Here is a 19358-nt window from a genome sequence, read left to right as displayed (position 1 = left end):
TGCTGGCGACAAAATAGAACTTGTCTCTATTCTCACCAACAGTTTGCCAACTTGTTTGTCAACTGTTGTTGTGTCGTTCACCCACACCAACTTGAGTTTGCCAACATGAGTTTGCTAGCTTTAATTTGTCGTGTGAAGGCCGCTTTACATGTTTCAACCCTTATAGGTTTCGCATCAGCAACGAACGCTTATCTGGTTTAGTGAGGAGAAGGCCGAGCCACGGGGATTAGAACAAAAACTTTCGTTGCCGTTTAAATAAATCGTAAAAACCTATTGCTTTTTTGTATAATTTAGGGTAGATTGAACAAAAAACACGAAATTCATTTTTGTGTTCTCTCTCGGTATTGCACTAGAACTAGCTTGCAATGGAGGCTAATGCGGGTAATCCTTTCAAATGCAAATGAAATGAAGCACTTTTTAATTATTATCCCCCGCACTAGCCTCCATTTAATTGGAAGCTTTCTCCAGTCCAATACCGAGAATACGAATATGGTCTATTGCTTGAGCAGACATATTACACAATGTTACGTGAGTCAAAGGCAAGATAGGATATTGAGGTTAGAGGAGGAGGTTGAGGTAATTTGATTTGGGTTGATTTGCTAAGCGATGTTTCTGAACAGCGATGCTTTGAGATAAGTTGGCCTTAAAACTCAATCCCAAAGAACCAAATTCCGGGATGTATTATACAGGCGGTATATAATGTGAAGAATTCTATTAAAAGCTAGGAGTTGGTTTCCACTGGGAACACATTGGATTTGCCCTAAAACCTGCAAGGCAAATTCCAAAAATGTCCTTAAGTCACTGTGAGTTGTGACAGTTGATAAACGTGTTCAGGTCAGGGTCCACGCAAAATTTAAAATGCGTTATATATCCACTTGAAAACTCGCATTAGGATTATATATAAACAAGATCTAGAGGCTGGAGGTATATAAAAGAGCAGGGATATCACGAGTTAAATTAAACTAGTAAGGGAGTACGAAGAACAGAAAACACCGAACGGCTGAGCGGCTACTTAAATAGAGAGGAAAAGGAGTGCAGTATATCTACTATAAATATTCATAAAAGGTATGTGAAGGTTAGGGGTTTTAACTTCGGAGAGAAGCCTTCCCATAGAGAACTTTGTGCAAGGTCTCCTTCGTGATATAAAACCCTGTTCATTAGATTATCTGGTGTGAGAACTAAGAAAGCAACAACATTCCAGCCCTTTCAATCGCAGTTTATTATAACAGCGACATTTATTAAACTTTAAGTAGCTTTAACATCTTTAAACAAGCCCTGAATGAACGTGACATTTTACTCTGAAGATGACTTTTACGCTGCGGTCTTTGAATCCTTGAAAGAGACAAACAAACAAAATCAAAACATTATGATAATTTAAATACAAGATGAGTTAATGCCAGATGAATCTTAGCCCGATTAGCCATGATTTTTGGTAATTTTATCATTAAACTTTGATCCAATTTTACGTGGATTTGTCCCTATGTCGAGTAATGACTATGGGTAACCCGAAAAAGCACACATGTGACTTCAACGTGGACCAACGGGCAGATCCCCTTATGTTAAAATTTTGAATATTTAATACACACCTTGTTTATTCGATAAACAAAACTAGTCAATTCTCCTCCCACTCCATGGCCAGTTTGGTTGTTAAACACCCAGCAGTCTCCACTATTTCCGTGTTTAGCGTAATGCTTCCCAGCATCTTTTCCACCGAAACACTCTCCATAAAACTGGATGGCGAAGTAGTCGTACCCTTTGTCGTAAGCCACTCGGGCGCACTGCTTCACTGTCAACTCCATTTTGGTCCAGATTATTTGTGGTCGGAAGTTTGCGTAAAGATCTGGCAGGGCTCGATCGTTGGGACTGTCGTGATAACAGCCGAGTGGTTGAAGACTTGGCACGTGGTCTGTAAGGTACAATAAGACGAGCGAGACTTAGTACTTGCCTTACTTTGATTCCATACTCAACAGAACATAGATAAGAAAGATACAACTTCAGTAATCACAAAGTGAGACAAAGAAAACAGGAGTCGAACCAATGGCATTTCTTACACCGGTCCGGATGCTGTAGCCACTGACTCGAAGCGAGCTATACGCCATTTGCTATATTCATATGTGACGCGCATCTTGCCACCTACATGCACACTCTACTTAGGATCGGAATTACGAAAACGTCCAGTATGGGGACATTGCAAGAAAGATAAAACAAAGACTGTGTAAGATACATAAGCATAAACAAACATACCTAAAGCATAAACAAACATACTGTTCTCCATCCCAATACCGTCTTTACAATACGCGCCATCGATACCACTGATGTAGTATCTATGTCTTGTGTCAGGACCAGATAAACACAGGCCATTTTTGCCCATCGCGAAAAGTTTGTAATCTTTCGCGTGAGCCAACTTTGCGCATTTTTTCACAACTTCATTCGTGTTATCCCATTTGATTTCATTGGTGAAGTCACCTAGTACTTCTTGGAGATTATCAGCGCCAGTGAAACAAGCCACTTGAATTTCAGGTGGAGCTATCGATGTTAAAGAAAATACAGATATGTTTTCGTATATTTTACAATAAGAAAGCAAATAAAACTCCATATTTTCGAAAGGAAAACTTTGTTAGACAGCAGCAACAGAAGCAGCAACAAGTAACAGCAAAGACAAAAAAAAAACAGCAAAGACAACAACAACAATCAACAGCAACAAAGTAGCTTTGTGAAACACAACAGTTAATAAACACAAAACACACGAAGAAAACCTGTGACACTCTATGGGAAATGGTCGATTTTCGCCTGAACACAACCTTATTTATCAGCTATTGGCTAACTTAAATAATAAACGGCTGTTTTTGAAAGTTTCATAGTCGTGGTTACTACCTCGACTGAATGAAAGTGTGATGCGAATAATTTATGTTCATTAATACAAAACAATCATCTTAATTGCTGTGGCTCAAACATTCCGGGCAAAAATTATGTATACAAATAAATTGTATAATAGCATGCTGTCTCAGTTTTCGTTTTCCGTGATAGACACTGATTAAAAAACATTTAATCGTGACATTTACTTTAAAGGCTTTAAAGTAAATGGCTTTGCGGGGAGTAAGCCCTCACGGAAAATTAAAAAGAAAAAAATGATGGACATCTTGAAAGCTATTTCCTGCATTTTGTTAGCATTTGTGACAAAAACGTTAAGGCCTAAGTTGATGACCAACTGTTATAGATTCTTTCCACCAGTAAGCTAAGCCCTGTTTGTGTGAACCTAAGTGTGTACGACTCTACATCCTTTTGGAAAATTCGAATTAACGTAACACAAATAATCATCTAGTATATTCATTGCCTCCAAGCGTTGAATTTTTCACCAATAATGTGTAGGTTCATAAGGAAGATGTTCGATATACTTACGATCACAGTGCTTGTCTTCATTACAGGCACCTTCAGTAGGAGGTTTCATTGCATATCGACAGAGCTCACTTGCCGCAGGTATGACTCGACCCAGTTCGTCAGTCCGGATGCATTGTAGCTTTCGTATCATCAAACCACCGCCACAAGTTTTTGAACACTACAACACAAACAAATGAACTTCAGGTATTTGTGTAAATATTCTGAGTGCCAAAGACCAGTCCAAAGATACTAATTGTGCGGTTCTCCTTTCCAGCCAAGACTATGTCAAGTCTGTTATAAATTTAGCACATTATCAAACAAAATTATCACCCACAATTTGGAGCGCCATCTGTTGATTTCCAATAAATATAGTTTGTGCATGTTTGCATACGTCTTGCACGACAGCTTGCACTTTTGTAAATTACGTCATTTTTTGGTACAAAAAATTATCAATTGTTGAAAAAATAATTGCATGTTGTTCATAAATGTTTTTACCTCAGACCAAGGCAAAGGCTTCCATTCTGCAGGACACAGAACCTCATTACAGTGTTGAAACAGGGGCACCATTGGTTTGGTACTTATGTTACAGGACGATTCGTGAAGTTGTTCATAATGAGAGTCATTTGTCTGTTTTCGACAGTAAAGACGCCGGGAATGGCTTCCATTTCCACAAATTTTTGAGCACTCGTTCCATTCTGTTAGATGCCACCTGAAAATGTCAATAAAAACATTTTTGGATCGTTTCTGTATTGAATCCTTAAAATCCTCTGTACGTATAACCTACTCCAGATACCCTCATCAGCTTCTGCCTACACTTAATACAATAAGCACTGGGTCTTCAGAAGTGAGGACGTTATTTTTCAATTATTCGAAAATTTTCCAAGTCTATCTCAACCGAGCTTTTTCATCTTCTGGAATTTAGGGGGAAGAAGACATTAAAAACTCCAAAAGTATTGGACCCATCACAATGAGGCTTGACTATAAGTTACTGGAATTGTGTTGTGATGGAATCTTAAATGGCGTCATTCCAGGAAATGTTTATCCTTCCTTGATATTCCAAATTAGGAAGACGTAAATTGGATCGTAACACAACATAGCCACATTGATTGTTTATTTTTTTTTCTTTATTTGAGTAAACACTTGCTGTCAGAAAAAATAAATAATGATATGACTTTTTCAGAAACAATTTAACTAGAAAATTTTAAAACCCTCTTAGTTTAACCCTATTCAGACCGGGCTTTTTTGGATCTTTTTAGACCGGGGAGGGGGCGGATTCCGCCCCCCCCCCCCCCCCCTCCGTAACTTGCAGAATATTTAAGCAATCACAATGAAACTTAAAGGATATATAGTATGTTCGAAAATCTATAGTCTGGTATACGTCACATGGGCTGATGACGTCACATCACGTAACAATTACATCATGAAGCTAAAACAGCCGTAATCTTGGATCCGCCATCTTTGATCCGCCATCTTGGATTTCAATTATTTCCAATTAAATTTTAGATAAAATCGCAAAGTTTGGCAGCGTTTGGTTGAATCTTGAAAAAGTTATAAGCGTTCAAAGTCAGCACAGGCACTTTCCGCCCCCCCCGGTCTGGATAGGGTTAAAAAAGTTTAAAAAGGCTACGTTTGCTTAACGTCATTATCAAGTCAAAAATGAATAAAATTAGGTACGACAGGCACCTTCAGTAGGAGGTTTCATTGTAGTATAAGAAAATTCCTAAGAGACCGAAATAAAAAGTAAAAACTGTCACGATGATGTAATAAGGTATTCGCACGCAGTCACGCGAAGAGTTCGGCGCGAATAGAGTCTTTCTGAGTATTTAGCTCAGGGTTCAATTCCCTAAGGAACAGCATCTCGAAAATAAAACAATCAAACTTTGATCTGCATTTTTTTCAAAACAGAGAATTGTTTTTCGTCCAAATCAGCCTTTGATAGGCCATGTTCCTCTAGGTGCTTCCCGATTGCAGAGAATTTGTGCTCGTTGATACGTTGGTGTAAATGTCGGGTGGTGTACCCGACATCACCTGCGTCGCACAGATTGATTCAAATTTGTAAACCACGCATTGATTGTTTACAATGGGAGGTTTCTTTTCCTTTGGGGCGAGAACCTGACCAACCTTCTTGCTCTAGAAAACAGGTTCTATTTGAACGCCGATATTGGCGCTCAAATTTTCTATTCTACTCTATTCGCGCCAAACCCTTCGCGTGACTGCGTGCGAATACCGTATTACATCATCGTGACAGTTTTTACTTTTTATTTCGGTCTCTTAGGAATTTTCTGATACTTTAATAGTCGTACCTAATTTTATTCATTTTTGACTTGATAATGATGTTAAGCGAACGTCGAAACGTCGTCGCCTTTTTTAAAAATTTTTTAAACCAAAATGGTTTTAAAATTTCCTAGTTCTTTTTTTTTTATTATTTTTTTCTATCGCAGTGTTTTATAGCTAAATTGTTTAAGGAATCTCTTCTTCTACGTATTTTTCATAAACACCAGTGAAAGTATCACTGGTTTGGTGATATGTAAAGAACATAGTAGTGTTGAAAAATGTTTATTTCCTTTTTTAAATTCGCAAGATATGTGTTTGTAGGGAGTTTCCTTTTTACAATATAGCGCTCTAACCGTTTCCACTTGCCAATTTTAATTTGGTATTTAAATTAGTGCATACGGCACACAGCAATGTCACATAAACGAAAATAATTCTTGAAAGCTGGCCCTTTTTCAATAGATTCAAAAAATCTTACTCTGGGATACAACTCTGATTGGTGTTGCAGGGCTTCTGTGCTTCGGGTTTAATTATGTTTGAGCATGATGTGGGTGAGGCTGCTGTTCCGTCATCTGATCGAACACAGCTCAAAGTTCGAGTTGTTATTCCTAAAAAATATCACAGCAAACGTTATTCAAGCTAACATGAATCTAAGCCTCCTTGGACTCATCCTCGGAGACCCAGGGGCAGTTAGTGGGGCAAGGGAAACGCGAAAAAGCGGGTAAAAAATAGTGCGAAACTGCCAGTTACATAAATCAGCATATAAAAGTTCTATTGACTGAAAGTGCCCCTGGGGAAAGATTCTTACCAGACCAGTTCAAAAAGCTCTCTGAATACTGCCTCGTGATTGGGCAGAAAAATCTTTTGTTTTCCCTTTGTATTATTCTGCCCAATCGGCGAACAGCTTGACTGCGGCCCTTTTGTTGTGTTCTCATGCAAACGAAGTATGTACACAAAGCCAGTTCGCTCGCTATTCTGTCTTGCTTTTTAGCGGAGAATTTGCTCGGGAAGGAAACGTTTCGGCTAGTGCCTCCCCTGGTCGAAAACGTCGAAAGTTTGACGGCCATGCCCGCGGAGAAACGGCGGATTCTTCAGATTGTGGTCGATCGCAGGAATCGTAACACTTGAATGCTACTTGCGAGCTATTAAAGTTTGTGTGCGATATGCAGCTTGTTGCACTGCTATAAAAATGGATGTTTTTCAGATCTTTTACGGAAAGATTGATGACAGTTTGAGGCAAAACTTTTCCAAACAAGAGTATATTTTTCAACAAACAAACCAGGCAGATGTGTCAAGCGGCCGATCGCGACAAGCTACGCGTGCAAAGCGTGCAGCAGTGATTCTAGCACTGGCTTTTGTGTACAAAAGGACCGAAGTCAAGCTGGTCGTCGATTGGGCAGAATAATACAAAGGGAAAAGAAAATATTTTTCTGCCCAATCACGAGGCAGTATTCAGAGAGCTTTTTGAACTGGTCTGGTAAGAATCTTTCCCCAGGGGCACTTTCAGTCAATATAACTTTTATATGCTGATTTATGTAACTGGCAGTTTCGCGCTATTTTTTACCCGCTTTTTCGCGTTTCTCTTGCCCCACAAACTGCCCCTGGGTCTCCGAGGATGCCTTGGACTAAAAGATTGGTTGGTTAGATTAGGCTCGGCCAGGGGGTGCGGGGTACTCCCCAAAAAGTTACTTTTAGTCTTCAAGGGTTTCACGATTTGAATCAGAATACAAAAGGGTTGAAAAAAACTTTTTGTTTGGGTATTTAGAAGGACTTTTGCTCTATTATTTGGTTGGCTAATTGGTTAGTTGGATAAATTGTTGTGGTTTCCTTTTTTAAATCGTGTTCTGGACAAATAAATTTCGATTCCAACGCAGCCCTCATAAAACATAAAGTTAACAGTTACGAATATTATTAATAAGTTAAACTCTGAAATTCAATGAAGCATGCATATAATGTAAATATATATAGATAAACGAAGTTTATAGTTTAGATATTTTAAGGATGTATATAAATTTTATTCTGTAATTAACTAATTTAAGTACACGACTCCACCAGCCCTGCTGATTAATTTATCGTGTTTAAATAAAGTGATTCATTCATTCATTCATTCATTCATTCACAATGACAGTTTCCATTTAGGTAGCATTCGTAGGCAAGCGGGTTAGAAACAAACAGCAGCCGTGTTCGAGAATTCGAAAATTCCACTTTGAATAAATTTCTTTAAACGTCCCTAGACATTTCTATAACATACCTTGACCACATTTTCCGGAACAAGCAGACCACTTCCCAGGAAGCCGTTTTGAGGGCACGGTCGTAGCAGATTCGTTTGATAATAACGGTCTGTAGTACTGAAAGTCAACTCCTTGATTCCTTTCATATAAGAAAACGAACTGAAATAAAGCAAAACCAAAAACAAAATTAACTAGGTTTGGATTTCTTTCGTTACATTACAACCATATACTTAAAAGAAATATTTTGTAGCGTTCAATGCAAATAAGCAGTCTGGAGGAAACATTTTGATTGATAGCCGATCATATAACGAATTGAAAAACAGAACCAAATAAACAATACAGAGAAGTTCATAAATTCGTTGTCACATCATATGACACAACTTCAACCATTTTTACTCAGAAATAATATTATTAGTCTTAAAAAAGGGGTAGGAGATTGAGTTAAAGTTAAATCCCTTTATTATTATTATTATTATTATTATTATTATTATTATTATTATTATTATTATAATTATTATTATTATTATTATTATTATTATTATTATTATTATTATTATTATTATTATAATTATTATTGTTATGTTCCTTACGTAATGTTTGCTTAAAGTTCTTAGCGCCGGGACCAAACCATGGTCCTGGGGCACTAAAGGGTAGCCAGTTTTTAGCTTGACAACACCTTCCTCAAAATATGCGCTGTACCCAGCAAGGTTATCTTCTGTAGTTCACTGATGCTTATTTGGCCGGGGATTCTTCCAATATAACTCTTATTATTATTATTATTATTATTATTATTATTATTATTATTATTATTATTATTATTATTATTATTTTTATTATTATTATTATTATTATTATTATTATTATTATTATTATTATTATTATTATTATTATTAAGAAATACTTATTAGGGAAAACGCGTAAAATGCGGGCTTTTCAAATAATTTGCTGTATACTCACCACCACCCTGAGAGGCACTTTTGTCGGGCCATCCAGAGTAATTGAGTCAGCATGGTGGTTGGCATTATGAATGTATTCAATTCTTGTCCCGTTATAATAGACTGTTCGACTCCAGCTTGGAAGATTGATTATGTATTGACCTGTTGAGTGATCTTTGATTCCTGGTTGATAAAGAAATGAATTCCTTTGGATCAGCATATAATATTTCGACGTAGAGTTAAGTTACAACATAGATACAGGTGATGACGCTGCTATTTTCTTGTTTTATTTAACAAATAAAGAAGCCTGAGCCATGTTTTATACTGTCATAAAACACGACGGGCAATTGAGAACACGAGGGAAATGTAGAAAACTTGAGCCGCAGGCGAATGTTTTCTATATTAATTTCTATAGTGTTCTCAAATGCCCGGAGTGTTTTATGACAGGATAACACATGGCTTAGGATTCTTTCTTTGCTTTATGATATAGATTTTAGACGCCGCGAGTGAAAAGTTAAATAAGGTCTCGGTCGAAAGCGACCGAGCAAAGATGAAATTCAGCAATTAGTTTACGGGAAAACCAGAAAACTGACACAATTTCATTCAGTGTTCGACGTTAAATAAGGCTAAGCATTTCAGGTAAGTTATTTACCTTTCAATCTTGATCTTGTCTTTTTGAACTTCAATATTAAAACTTCACCGACTCTGAGTAAATTTTCGTCTCAGCATAATACAGTAGTCTCGATGACAGCCGTCCTTTGCTTCGTTCGACTTGAACAAGCTAGGCGTATAATTTACAGAAAAGCTATTGCTTCGGATCTTCCCGTAAACATTAATTGTTGTCACAATTTTCCAGGATGAATAGACGATTAATTTTAAGAGGAGATTGTCGAAGAGAATCTTCGAAAGAAAACTCTACTCGCTCGCTTTCCTTGCGAGTTTCATTCCGAACTCAAGTGAACACCGCATGACAATTTTTCCCGCCTCCTCATAATTTCACTTCGTTTACATCAAAATGAAATGTCCAGTAGATTTAAACTTAAAAAGGAATTTAATAAAAACAATTATTCCATTCGCCCTTGTTGGATACGAGTGGTTTATAGCCAAAGAACAGTCAACGACGCGCGAAGCACTCGAGGAAAGCTGACGAAAAACAATAAAACATGATTTTTCTGTTTTATACTCTGATAAAACATAGATTTTTAGCCAATCAGAGCGCGCGTAGACTCCTATCTATATTATAAAGGTAGAGAAAATAATGAAAGAAAACAATTTTAGCCAAGTAAATTCAAAGGGAGAACAAACTTTCGGTGACTATGGAATAATGTGTCCCTATTTAGGTGTAAAGGAACTTACCTAGCATATTGAATCCACTTCCTCTCTGCTTAAAATAAGCGCCTGCCGTACCGACCGGAAGTACAACAATGGTGGCCGGAGTGCTGAAACCTAAAAGTTCAGTAGGAGTAAAGAGTGTGTTCGTAGCGGCCATGTTGGAGAAGTGAAATAATAAAAGATATTTGCATAAAAATGATTTTTTTTTCCCACAGGAGAATCATTCTATTGTTTTACTCCTCCAATATGGCCGCCATGAACACACTCTATTACAACTCTTAGCAACTCTTAGTTGAAAATTATTAACCTATTTTTCATGCTTTATAAGGTTGTTTGGATTCTGTGTTTCCCAGATGGGATAAATAAAGCAGGACTTTTGTATCTTCAACAATAATGACGCCATACATTGTTAAAAGTATCTTTTTTTAGAAACTGATTCTGTAAGGATACCAAAATTATAAAGAAACTTGAGGAAATAATAATAGTATAAAAAGTAACTCAGAAAATAAAAAAAAGAACAAATAAACTGAGGAAAGGAGCAAATTTGAATAGAAAACCCGTCGAACCAATTGTACCACTACTTCTCGTTAATTTTTCTTTTAACTTCGTGTTTGTTAAATGCTAATTGTTAATTCTTACCATATCTTCTATAATCTTTAGTGTAAGTAGATTTTTGCAAAATACACGTGTCTCCGTTACCGCCACAAATTCCACAGCGATCTTTTCTTTTTCCAGATTCCAGGACATGATCACAGCCAACATACTTGGTAAAAATGAAAGACTTAAGTTATGTTTCTGAGAACACTTACAGATGACGTTAAGGTGATTTTATGCAAATCTTAATAACATATCCAAGATACTGCGATGGGAATTTTTTTTCAACAGGTATCTATCATGGGACAGTCGCTTAGATTACGTCTTTGAGTGGCGTCACTAAAACAGGTAATGTGAGTTGGACTCTGGCTTCATAATTAAAACTATTAAAGGCAACGTTTCCAAAGCTATTTGTCGCCATCGAGGTTTGTCCGGGGCAAGAAACGGTAAAATAAAATAGCCTTATTGCAAATCCCCAATGAGGAAGCTGCCAGAGATATTTGGCGCATTTGTTTCGCATGCATGGAAGAGAAACCCATACATCTAAGGTTAGCTTAAGCTTTTTGTCTTGGGCAAATCATTTGTTTTAGGTTGCTGTGCTGTTCTTTTGGCGCGTTTTGTCCAAAATTCTCTCTATTGGTGGCTACGACTACTGTACAATACCCGACATTTTCCAGCGATGCAAACATCAAAGATATCAGGACGATTGGTGCATCGAGTTCCATCAGCAACTAAACCATGCGGATAGGATACCCAACCCGCTTTAATGCATGCAAGTAAACAGGCATCTGTAAAATAGCAATAATAGAAATATACATAACTTTAATCATCTGTCAATCAATCAATGAATCAATTAATCAGTCAATCAATCGGTCAGTCAATTTATTAACGTCATTCGTAAGACGAGGCCCGGCCCTCACGTGTCCGAGCCAGGGGCTCATGTATAAAAACGCATGATTATAATAATAAAAAGGCAAAATTACAAGAATATAAAGAAAATAATTTAAGTTTAAACCAAACGAGGAGGCAGCTATTTAGAAATCGACTTTTTTTGGTTGACGTACGCCACGCTTAGTTACATTAACATAGTCGGTCGATATTCTCCTACCTCCATGGTAGTATTCACTCATGCCTGGGTCTATTTTCTTACACTGTAAATCGCGATAGGAAGGTGAATGGCATTCAACCTAAGTCAGGAAAAGATACGTTAGATATCAAGACGTATGAAGTAAAGCATCGAACAAAATAAAGCTATATTCAAATGCTTATCATACGTGCTTTACGTTTTACGTTGGCCAATCTCAGTGCTACCCCAAAACCGGAATCTCGACAAATTTATTTAGCCTTGAATGTTTTCGCTTTATTTCGTACAACAGATCTCCACAAAGTTTATCTAACTTCACAACTGCAATGATCATGACGAAAACCTCCTTCTGGGTTTTTTTGCTATTGCAGCAGGGTATAGAACAGGTTACAGGGATATCATTTGGTCAAGATCCATAACAGAAGTTAACAAACAAGGGGAACAGGCGAGATCTAGACCTTTCCTGATATTACCGTAAGACTCCGATAAATTTTGATCAGAAGATTTTTTGGGAGGTTATGTTTGGGTCGGCCTTATAATTATTTTGGTGGGGCTCAAAAATGGTTAGGCTTATATCGGGAAGGATATTCTAAGCATTATGATGTAAAACAAAGTCTGACTCTCTGAAAATTATTGTTACGGGACTAAAGTATATATTTTGGAATCGGAGGAACTTTTATTGTTCCCTAATGAGTTAAACGTAAAAATAAGCTCGTGCATGACCTTACATTCGGAAGGGTTTGTCATTGTAATCATTTGGTTGGCGTCAAAGATTTAGCATGTTTAGGAAGCTTAAACTTTGGGGAGGTATGGAGGGTATTATTATTATTTTCTTTTTTTATGATGCTTGTACAATGCAATTGGCCTTCACGAACCTGTGAATTGCATATCTTCCATTGACCTATGGCTGATCCGAAACATTGCTCTCCGCCGTTCTCTGGGCTGTGAAATTTTTTAAGGTCACTCATTTAGTACACATGTCATAGATATATAAAAAGCTATCTTTCTAGCAGTTCCTAAAGGTTTTCTTCGGTGGGCGCCATGGACAAGCCAACCATAACTGCTTTATTAGTTATCCGTTAATCTACCTATGTTGGTTTATTTCATAAGTGCTTATGGCGTTTTTATATTTTTGTATATACACAGCAACACGCCTTTGATAAGAACACTCACTTCCAGGATTGAACGAAAATATTGTTTAAGAAGTATTGCATGTTTGACGAGGTTATTTGACATTTTCACATTTCTTCATATTTGACAGAATTGTATGTGTTTTGATGAACTTATATCAATGACAGAGGACATTTTGTGATGCCTATCATAAATAACGTGTATCTTATTAGTGTTCAATCCTGGACAAATCTGGCTTAGAAACACTGAATTGTTTGCATTGATTCAACGTATGAAGTCTAGATATAATTTGTCAATAGAATTATAACACAGTGACGTTCGGTGACATGCGCTACATCAATAAAAACTGCCAATAAAAATAAGATCGATCCCAGTAATAACTGCAACACCTGCAATGATGAATATTTGAAACGATATTGCACCATTTTTATTTTGTATGCGAAATGGTTAAGTCTCCAAAAGCTGACAGAAATTATGGTTTTTTATAGACACTTACGGAGGGTTAGTGCAGGTCCTTCTTCTGTATTGTACTCCTCCTCCGCATGTTTGGCTGCAAGAACTGTATTCAGACCACTCACTCCATCCACCGTTAATCCTTGGAGAGCCATTGTCCACACACTTGCTTTGTATACACCACTGGAAAAAAACAACAACACAAAATTAATATTTCCGAACAAATGGTGAATTATTCTTTTATATATGAGTCGAAAGAAAGCATAAAAGCCTGGGTTGAGGTAAAACAGAAACCATCTTGAAAATGTGGTTGCCAAATTATTAACAGTCCTTGCTAAAAAAAATCCTTCTGTAAAAAAAAAAGCTTCATTTACGTAATTATGAAAAATGGTGTTTCTGACGAATGAACTTGCGAAGAAGGCTGAAACAACTATTTTGCCGGCACGGGATACAACACGGCCTGGGCCCCAGGCCGGTGCATTATGGGGGTTAGCCAGGGGTATATAAGGGGAGTTTAACACCCACATCATCTAGGCCTCTGAACCAACCCTGCTCAGGTCTCCGTTAATTTTGTTCACTCGGTTTTCTCTCGCTTGTGCCGTCCGTTGTGTCCGCTACTTCTATTGCCTACGACGAAGTTTCGGCTCTTATCATCGCATACAACCCGCAGTTGACAAATTCTTTCCAAGCATCTACTGCAGTACAGCGTTGGCGAAATTAAACTGGCCACGAGGAAGCCGCGGATCTACAAATGGAGGAGTTAAAGAAGCTTTAATTCAGCGAGCCACGCAAGTTTAATCGTAAAGCTCATGAAGTCCAGTTCAAGTTCAATCTAAAACTAACGAACCTATCGACGGCGCCAAGTCTGCGCGCCGCCCAAAAGTCTCAGCTCGTCAATGTTAAAGCCGATCTGGACGAAGAGAAATACTCTGAGAAGCCCGAGCATTGGCGTACTACCCGTTCAGCGATGACTAAACCGTCCGCCTTCGCCAGCTCCTAAAAGAGTTCAAGAGAAGGATAAACCAGGTGTAGTCCATTTCGATTTTGATATCGAAGCAATAGTTGATGACAGAAATTTGTATTTTACTTTTCATCATTTTGCTTTGAAATTGTTTTGCTTGTTTCTTACACGCTTTATGATTCACATTGTGTTTCTGATTTTTCCTCTAGCCTACCGTGCGAGGGGGGCTTTGATATAATTTTGGATTGATTACTGGCGTTCTTGAGAATCTTTACAATTCATTTTTAATGTCATCAGTCAAGGTTACAAGAGTCTCTTCTTCGAACTTCAACGCCTTCTAGCAAGGCTAACAATGCTTCGGCGCTTTTTTACAGTTCCTTCGTTACCAAAGCTGTTAACGAACTCCTCCACGCAATCCTTCCTGTAGAGATTTGTTGCGTGCATGATATTATCAACTGTAAAGCTTTAATGATGAACTTATATTCCGCTCGACAGATGTGTCGAGTCGCTACTCGCATAATAATTTACTTACATGTGCAATATGCTAATTATTATCTCACACATAGGGAACAATGTATTATGTTGTATCAACCTTCACGCGTAGCTCCGGCTACAAAGGTTTATTTTGGATCTTCGGCACGTGATGTTAGGACTTGAACGTCGTCTTTCAGATCTTTAACAAAGGTTTCCATTTATTCTAATTTGGTTTGTTATCAGTATATTGTCTCGTCGAATTTTTTTTCCGCGCATCGCAATTTTCTTTCGTCCGCCTAGCATTTTGGATATGGTTTTTTCAGTTTATATTTTGCGTCCTTCCATTTGGACGGTCTTCAGCCCCTTTCATGTTTACTTAATTATAGTGCTTTACCGCTTCTTAGGTCCTGAAGAAGGTAGGGGCTTCCCTATAGCTTCTTTCCTCGATAATGGGTTATCTTTCCGCCGAAATTATTCAGTTTATTTGTGCACTCTGGCTTATTGAAGTCTGGCTTTGTTCCTGACCTAGACAGGTCTCAGTGGGAGCCTGCACAGACCTACGTAGTTACAAGATTTATTTTCTTGGTGATCTACAGTGTTGTTTCTTGGGAATATCATTCCTGGTTTCGCTACCCTGCAGGATGCCATTTCTGAAAAGACTTTTGGAGATACAATATCCTCTCCCTTTATGGGATAGTGTTTTGGGTGGCTTATTTTTTTCCCGCTAGGATAAGGTTTTCCGATGCCTCTAACTCTGCTTTTGGCGCGTTCGTTCAGCTGCAATTGAACACTGAACTAGTGTTTCATCTGAACTGGTTCATCGTCGAGAGTGCAGTAAGTTCCACTTGGAGAGTACTTAAGGCTGTGTGCCTCGCCTTGGAAGCCTTTTATTGTTATCTTGTTAGTTCTTAGGTCGTCTGATTTTCCGACAACCAGAATGTTGCAGTGCCTTCCTTTTTTCTTTACCGTGACGGCAGTAGGAAGATCAATCCTTTACCTTTTATTGAAATTGCTTATTTCGTTGGGGTTTTGCATTTACTGTTGCCATTATCGTTGTTATTTTACGCCATAGTTGCTTTATATTTGCCACATAGGTTAGCCTCTTGCATGTAGTTCGCTTTTACTTTTATCGCGAATCAAGACTAATTTTCATTGTGTCTTCCTCTATACAACTTTAGATGTCCTTTTTACGCTATGTTTTGCTCTACTTGGTTTTTCCTTTTATCTCCTCAGATGTTTTTTGCTCAGCTTTTGGCGAAACCAGACCGTACTGGCAGATGTATTGGCCCTATCCAGGGTCCGGTGGATAGTCTGAAAACTACGGTCCCTTCTTCTAAAGCATGTACTACTTCTTTCCAGTATCACCATGCATGATGCAGGTGGAAGGAGTTCGCGGTCTGTAAGATTTGATAATATTTCTAGAGTGAGAAAAAGTGATATTTTCTTCTATGAAGGTTTTATTGTCATTCAAGTGCATAAAGGTTAGAACAGCCAGCTTCGTAAGGAAAAGTGTGTTGTTATTTCCGAGCTATCCTGCTCCGCTTGTCCTGTGAATTTGCTCGCATGGTACTTTGATTAATTTCATATTTCCCTCCACTCTAGAGTAGTCATTTAAGGCCCATTTCCCAGGGGAAGGTTCTTGATACGCCCTAGTTTCTGGAAATCTGCTGAAGCCAAAGATATCCATGTAGATGACAGCACTGAGCAAATGACTTACGCTCAATACTTTGTCGGTCTATCGTGGTTTGGGTTGGTTCTTGCCAGGCCGCGCTCCTAAATAAACTTATTTGTCCTTTAGCTGTGTGCTTGTTTGTTGTGTAGTGGAGGCAAAATATGGTGTTTCTGACGAATGAACTTGCGAAGAAGGCTGAAACAACTATTTTGCCGGCACGGGATACAACACGGCCTGGGCCCCAGGCCGGTGCATTATGGGGGTTAGCCACGGGTATATAAGGGGAGTTTAACACGTGATAGTCATCTAGGCCTCTGAACCAACCCTGTTCAGGTCTCCGTTAATTTTTTTTTGTTTTTAGTTTTTCATATTTTCTTCCGCCTTGTTGCTTACTAGCCTTGATTTATCTTGTTTAGCCCCCGTAGGATGGGCTACCAATCATTGGAGCATGAGCCATGGTTCCTATCCAGATTTCCGGCCTCTTTATGGCAGGTTTTTTCTGGCCTCCGTGCTAATCAGTCTTGTCTTGACTCTTTAGTATTAGTTGTTTACTTGTTGCGGTTTATGCTCGCTCTGTAGCCTTACCGGCTGTTTGTAGTTAAAGTTTGTTCCTCCTGTAGTTTTTTAGCCTACACTGGTACTAATTGTTTTGTACTTTTTGTTTTGTATGAGTAGGTTCTTGGTTTTGGTCCAAAGTTGTGGACTATTCAGCCCATCTGGCAGTTTACGCAAATTAGAGTTTATTTAACTTGCAACTATATTTGCCTTACTGGCTCTACAAGTTTGTATTTAGGGGATTTAAGTCCAAAGAAGTGGGCCCCTCAGACTAACTGGCAGTTGTACACAAAGCTTGTTTCCCTTGCATTTTATTTGCCTCACTGGCTCTACAAGTTTGTATTTAGGGGATTTAAGTCCTAGAAGTGGGGCCCCTTGGACTAGCTGGTAGTTGTACACAAAGCTTGTTTCCCTTGCACTTTATTTGCCTCACTGGCTCTATTATTTGTATTAACGGGGTCAAAGTTGTGGACTCCCCAGCCTAACTGGCAGTTTGAGATGTAAAGCTTGTTTAGTTACCGCTTGGTCGTGCACTGGCACCTACCGGTTTATGTAAACTTGAGAAATAGCTCCGCATTTTCATGTTCATTTTTTCCTCAGTGATTCACAGTGTGATGTCATTCTACTTCAGTATACGTATGAGTTGTTACATATTTACTATTGTTTACACTCGCTCTGTAGCCCTAGCAGCTGTTTGTAAAGAATTAGGTTTGTAGTCTTTGTGGTCTTAGTCAAATGTAGTGTACTGCCCAGTTCGTTTGCCTTGCAAGTTTGTTAGCCTACCTGGCATGGCGCTTTTGTATGTGGGGTATTTTGGTCCAATGTTGTGGACTCCCCAGCCTAACTGGCAGTTTGAGATGTAAAGCTTGTTTAGTTTCCGTTTGGTCGTGCACCTACCGGTTTATGTTAACTTGAGAAATAGCTCCGCATTTTCATATTCATTTTTTCGTCAGTGATTCACAGTATGATGTCATTCTACTTCAGTATACGTATAAGTTATTACGTATTTACTATTGTTTACACTCGCTCTGTAGCCCTAGCAGCTGTTTGTAGAGAATTAGGTTTGTAGCTACGTAGTTTATTAACTGGTACTATATGTTATTTCTGACTAATGAGCTCCCGAAGGAGGCTGAAATAACTATTTTGTCGGCACGAGATACTACTAGACCTGGGCTCCAGGCTGTGGGGTCATGGGTAATGATGTAGGGCTATTTAAGGAAGGGTATAGCACGTGGCTGTCATCTAGGCCTCAGAGCCAACCGCGTTCTTGGTTTGCAGTTTACGTTTAGTTTTAATTCATTTTGTAAAGCCACGTAGGATTGGCTTGGAGCTTGAGCCTTGGTTCCTACCCAGGTTTCCTGGCATTTTTCCCCACTGGGGTTTTTTGTGCCAGGTTTTTCTGGCCTCCGTCTAACCGTACTTGTTTTGTAAGCGGTTGCTCATCTCTGTACACTTTAGGGCTTTTTCGTTCGTTTTTCATTTTCAATATTTTAACGGTATGCTTTACAGTAATCTATTATCAGTAACTTAAGTTTGAAATACTTTTCTTGTTTGTTTATTCCGCCTTAATGTCCTTTACTTCGCGTTTTCGTCCACGTCGTTAGAACATATGAGATTTGTGACAGATCCTACATTCCTATCTTATCGGAGTTGTGGTTCTCCAGCCTAACTGGCTCTAGGCCTGTGATTAAGAGTTGCTCCCTAGCCTATCTGGCAGCTTAACTGGCACTAAGCGTGAGAGCTTACTGGGAGATGTAGGTCAAGGCGTGGGTTTTCTTTGTAAATTTCGCCTAACTAGCGTCCTATCGCCTTGTCCAGTTGATGTCTTAGCTACTATTTGTAATGACAGTCATTTAATTAAGTTTAATATGGGTAAGGAAAATTGACTATAGATGTGTTCTGTAACTAGAGTTTTGAATGTGTTCTACTTGTATGTAAACATTGTAAAATAGTGTAGGGAAATGTATGGGGTTTGTGTTGGTTCTTGCCAGGCCGCGCTCCTAAATAAACTTATTTGTCCTTTAGCTGTGTGCTTGTTTGTTGTGTAGTGGAGGCAAAATCGTGCTTTAGTTAACCCTTTTGGAAAATTGAAGTTTTCTTACATGACGTGGTCCACAGCTTGTTCCATCAGCCGGCCCAACTGGTAGGTAAACACAAACCGACCAATTTCTCGTGCATCCCATAGTTACGCAGTTTGACTAAAAATAATAATAATAAAAAAAACATCTTTCAGAGGTAAGTTTCAAAAGATATATTTTCCTCGTCATCGAGTAAACTAAAACACTTC

The 19358-nt window shown here is 38.5% G+C and overlaps 1 protein-coding gene across 1 annotated transcript; it reads right to left on the bottom strand.

Annotated features, from left to right (window-relative positions):
- Positions 1-1198: 1198 nt before the first annotated feature.
- LOC144656017 (A disintegrin and metalloproteinase with thrombospondin motifs 6-like) lies at positions 1199-19265 on the bottom strand. Its single transcript, XM_078516231.1, has 15 exons — positions 19174-19265; positions 13453-13592; positions 12701-12767; positions 11850-11928; positions 11405-11529; positions 10787-10910; positions 10172-10261; positions 8838-8998; positions 7901-8039; positions 6128-6257; positions 3874-4087; positions 3400-3556; positions 2245-2526; positions 1587-1906; positions 1199-1332 (listed from the first exon to the last, which is right to left on the bottom strand). The coding sequence occupies exons 1-15, from the start codon at positions 19252-19254 to the stop codon at positions 1312-1314; spliced, it is 2130 nt and encodes a 709-aa protein (XP_078372357.1). The 5' UTR covers positions 19255-19265; the 3' UTR covers positions 1199-1311.
- Between the last annotated feature and the right edge of the window lie 93 nt (positions 19266-19358).

Source organism: Oculina patagonica, chromosome 1 (assembly GCF_052425735.1).
Source record: "Oculina patagonica isolate OP01 chromosome 1, crgOcupat, whole genome shotgun sequence".
NCBI classification, from domain to species: domain Eukaryota; kingdom Metazoa; phylum Cnidaria; class Anthozoa; order Scleractinia; family Oculinidae; genus Oculina; species Oculina patagonica.
This window is presented reverse-complemented; position numbering and strand designations above follow the sequence as displayed.

What these genes read in the sequence shown, in the direction of transcription:
- LOC144656017 (XM_078516231.1), bottom strand. Translation starts at nt 19,254, where the DNA reads ATGGGATGCACGAGAAATTGGTCGGTTTGTGTTTACCTACCAGTTGGG. An exon ending in AGGACCTGCACTAACCCTCC is followed by an intron (nt 12,768 to 13,452) that starts GTAAGTGTCTAT and finishes AAAATTTCACAG; the next exon opens with CCCAGAGAACGGCGGAGAGC. An exon ending in AAGTGGATTCAATATGCTAG is followed by an intron (nt 8,999 to 10,171) that starts GTAAGTTCCTTT and finishes TTTATCAACCAG; the next exon opens with GAATCAAAGATCACTCAACA.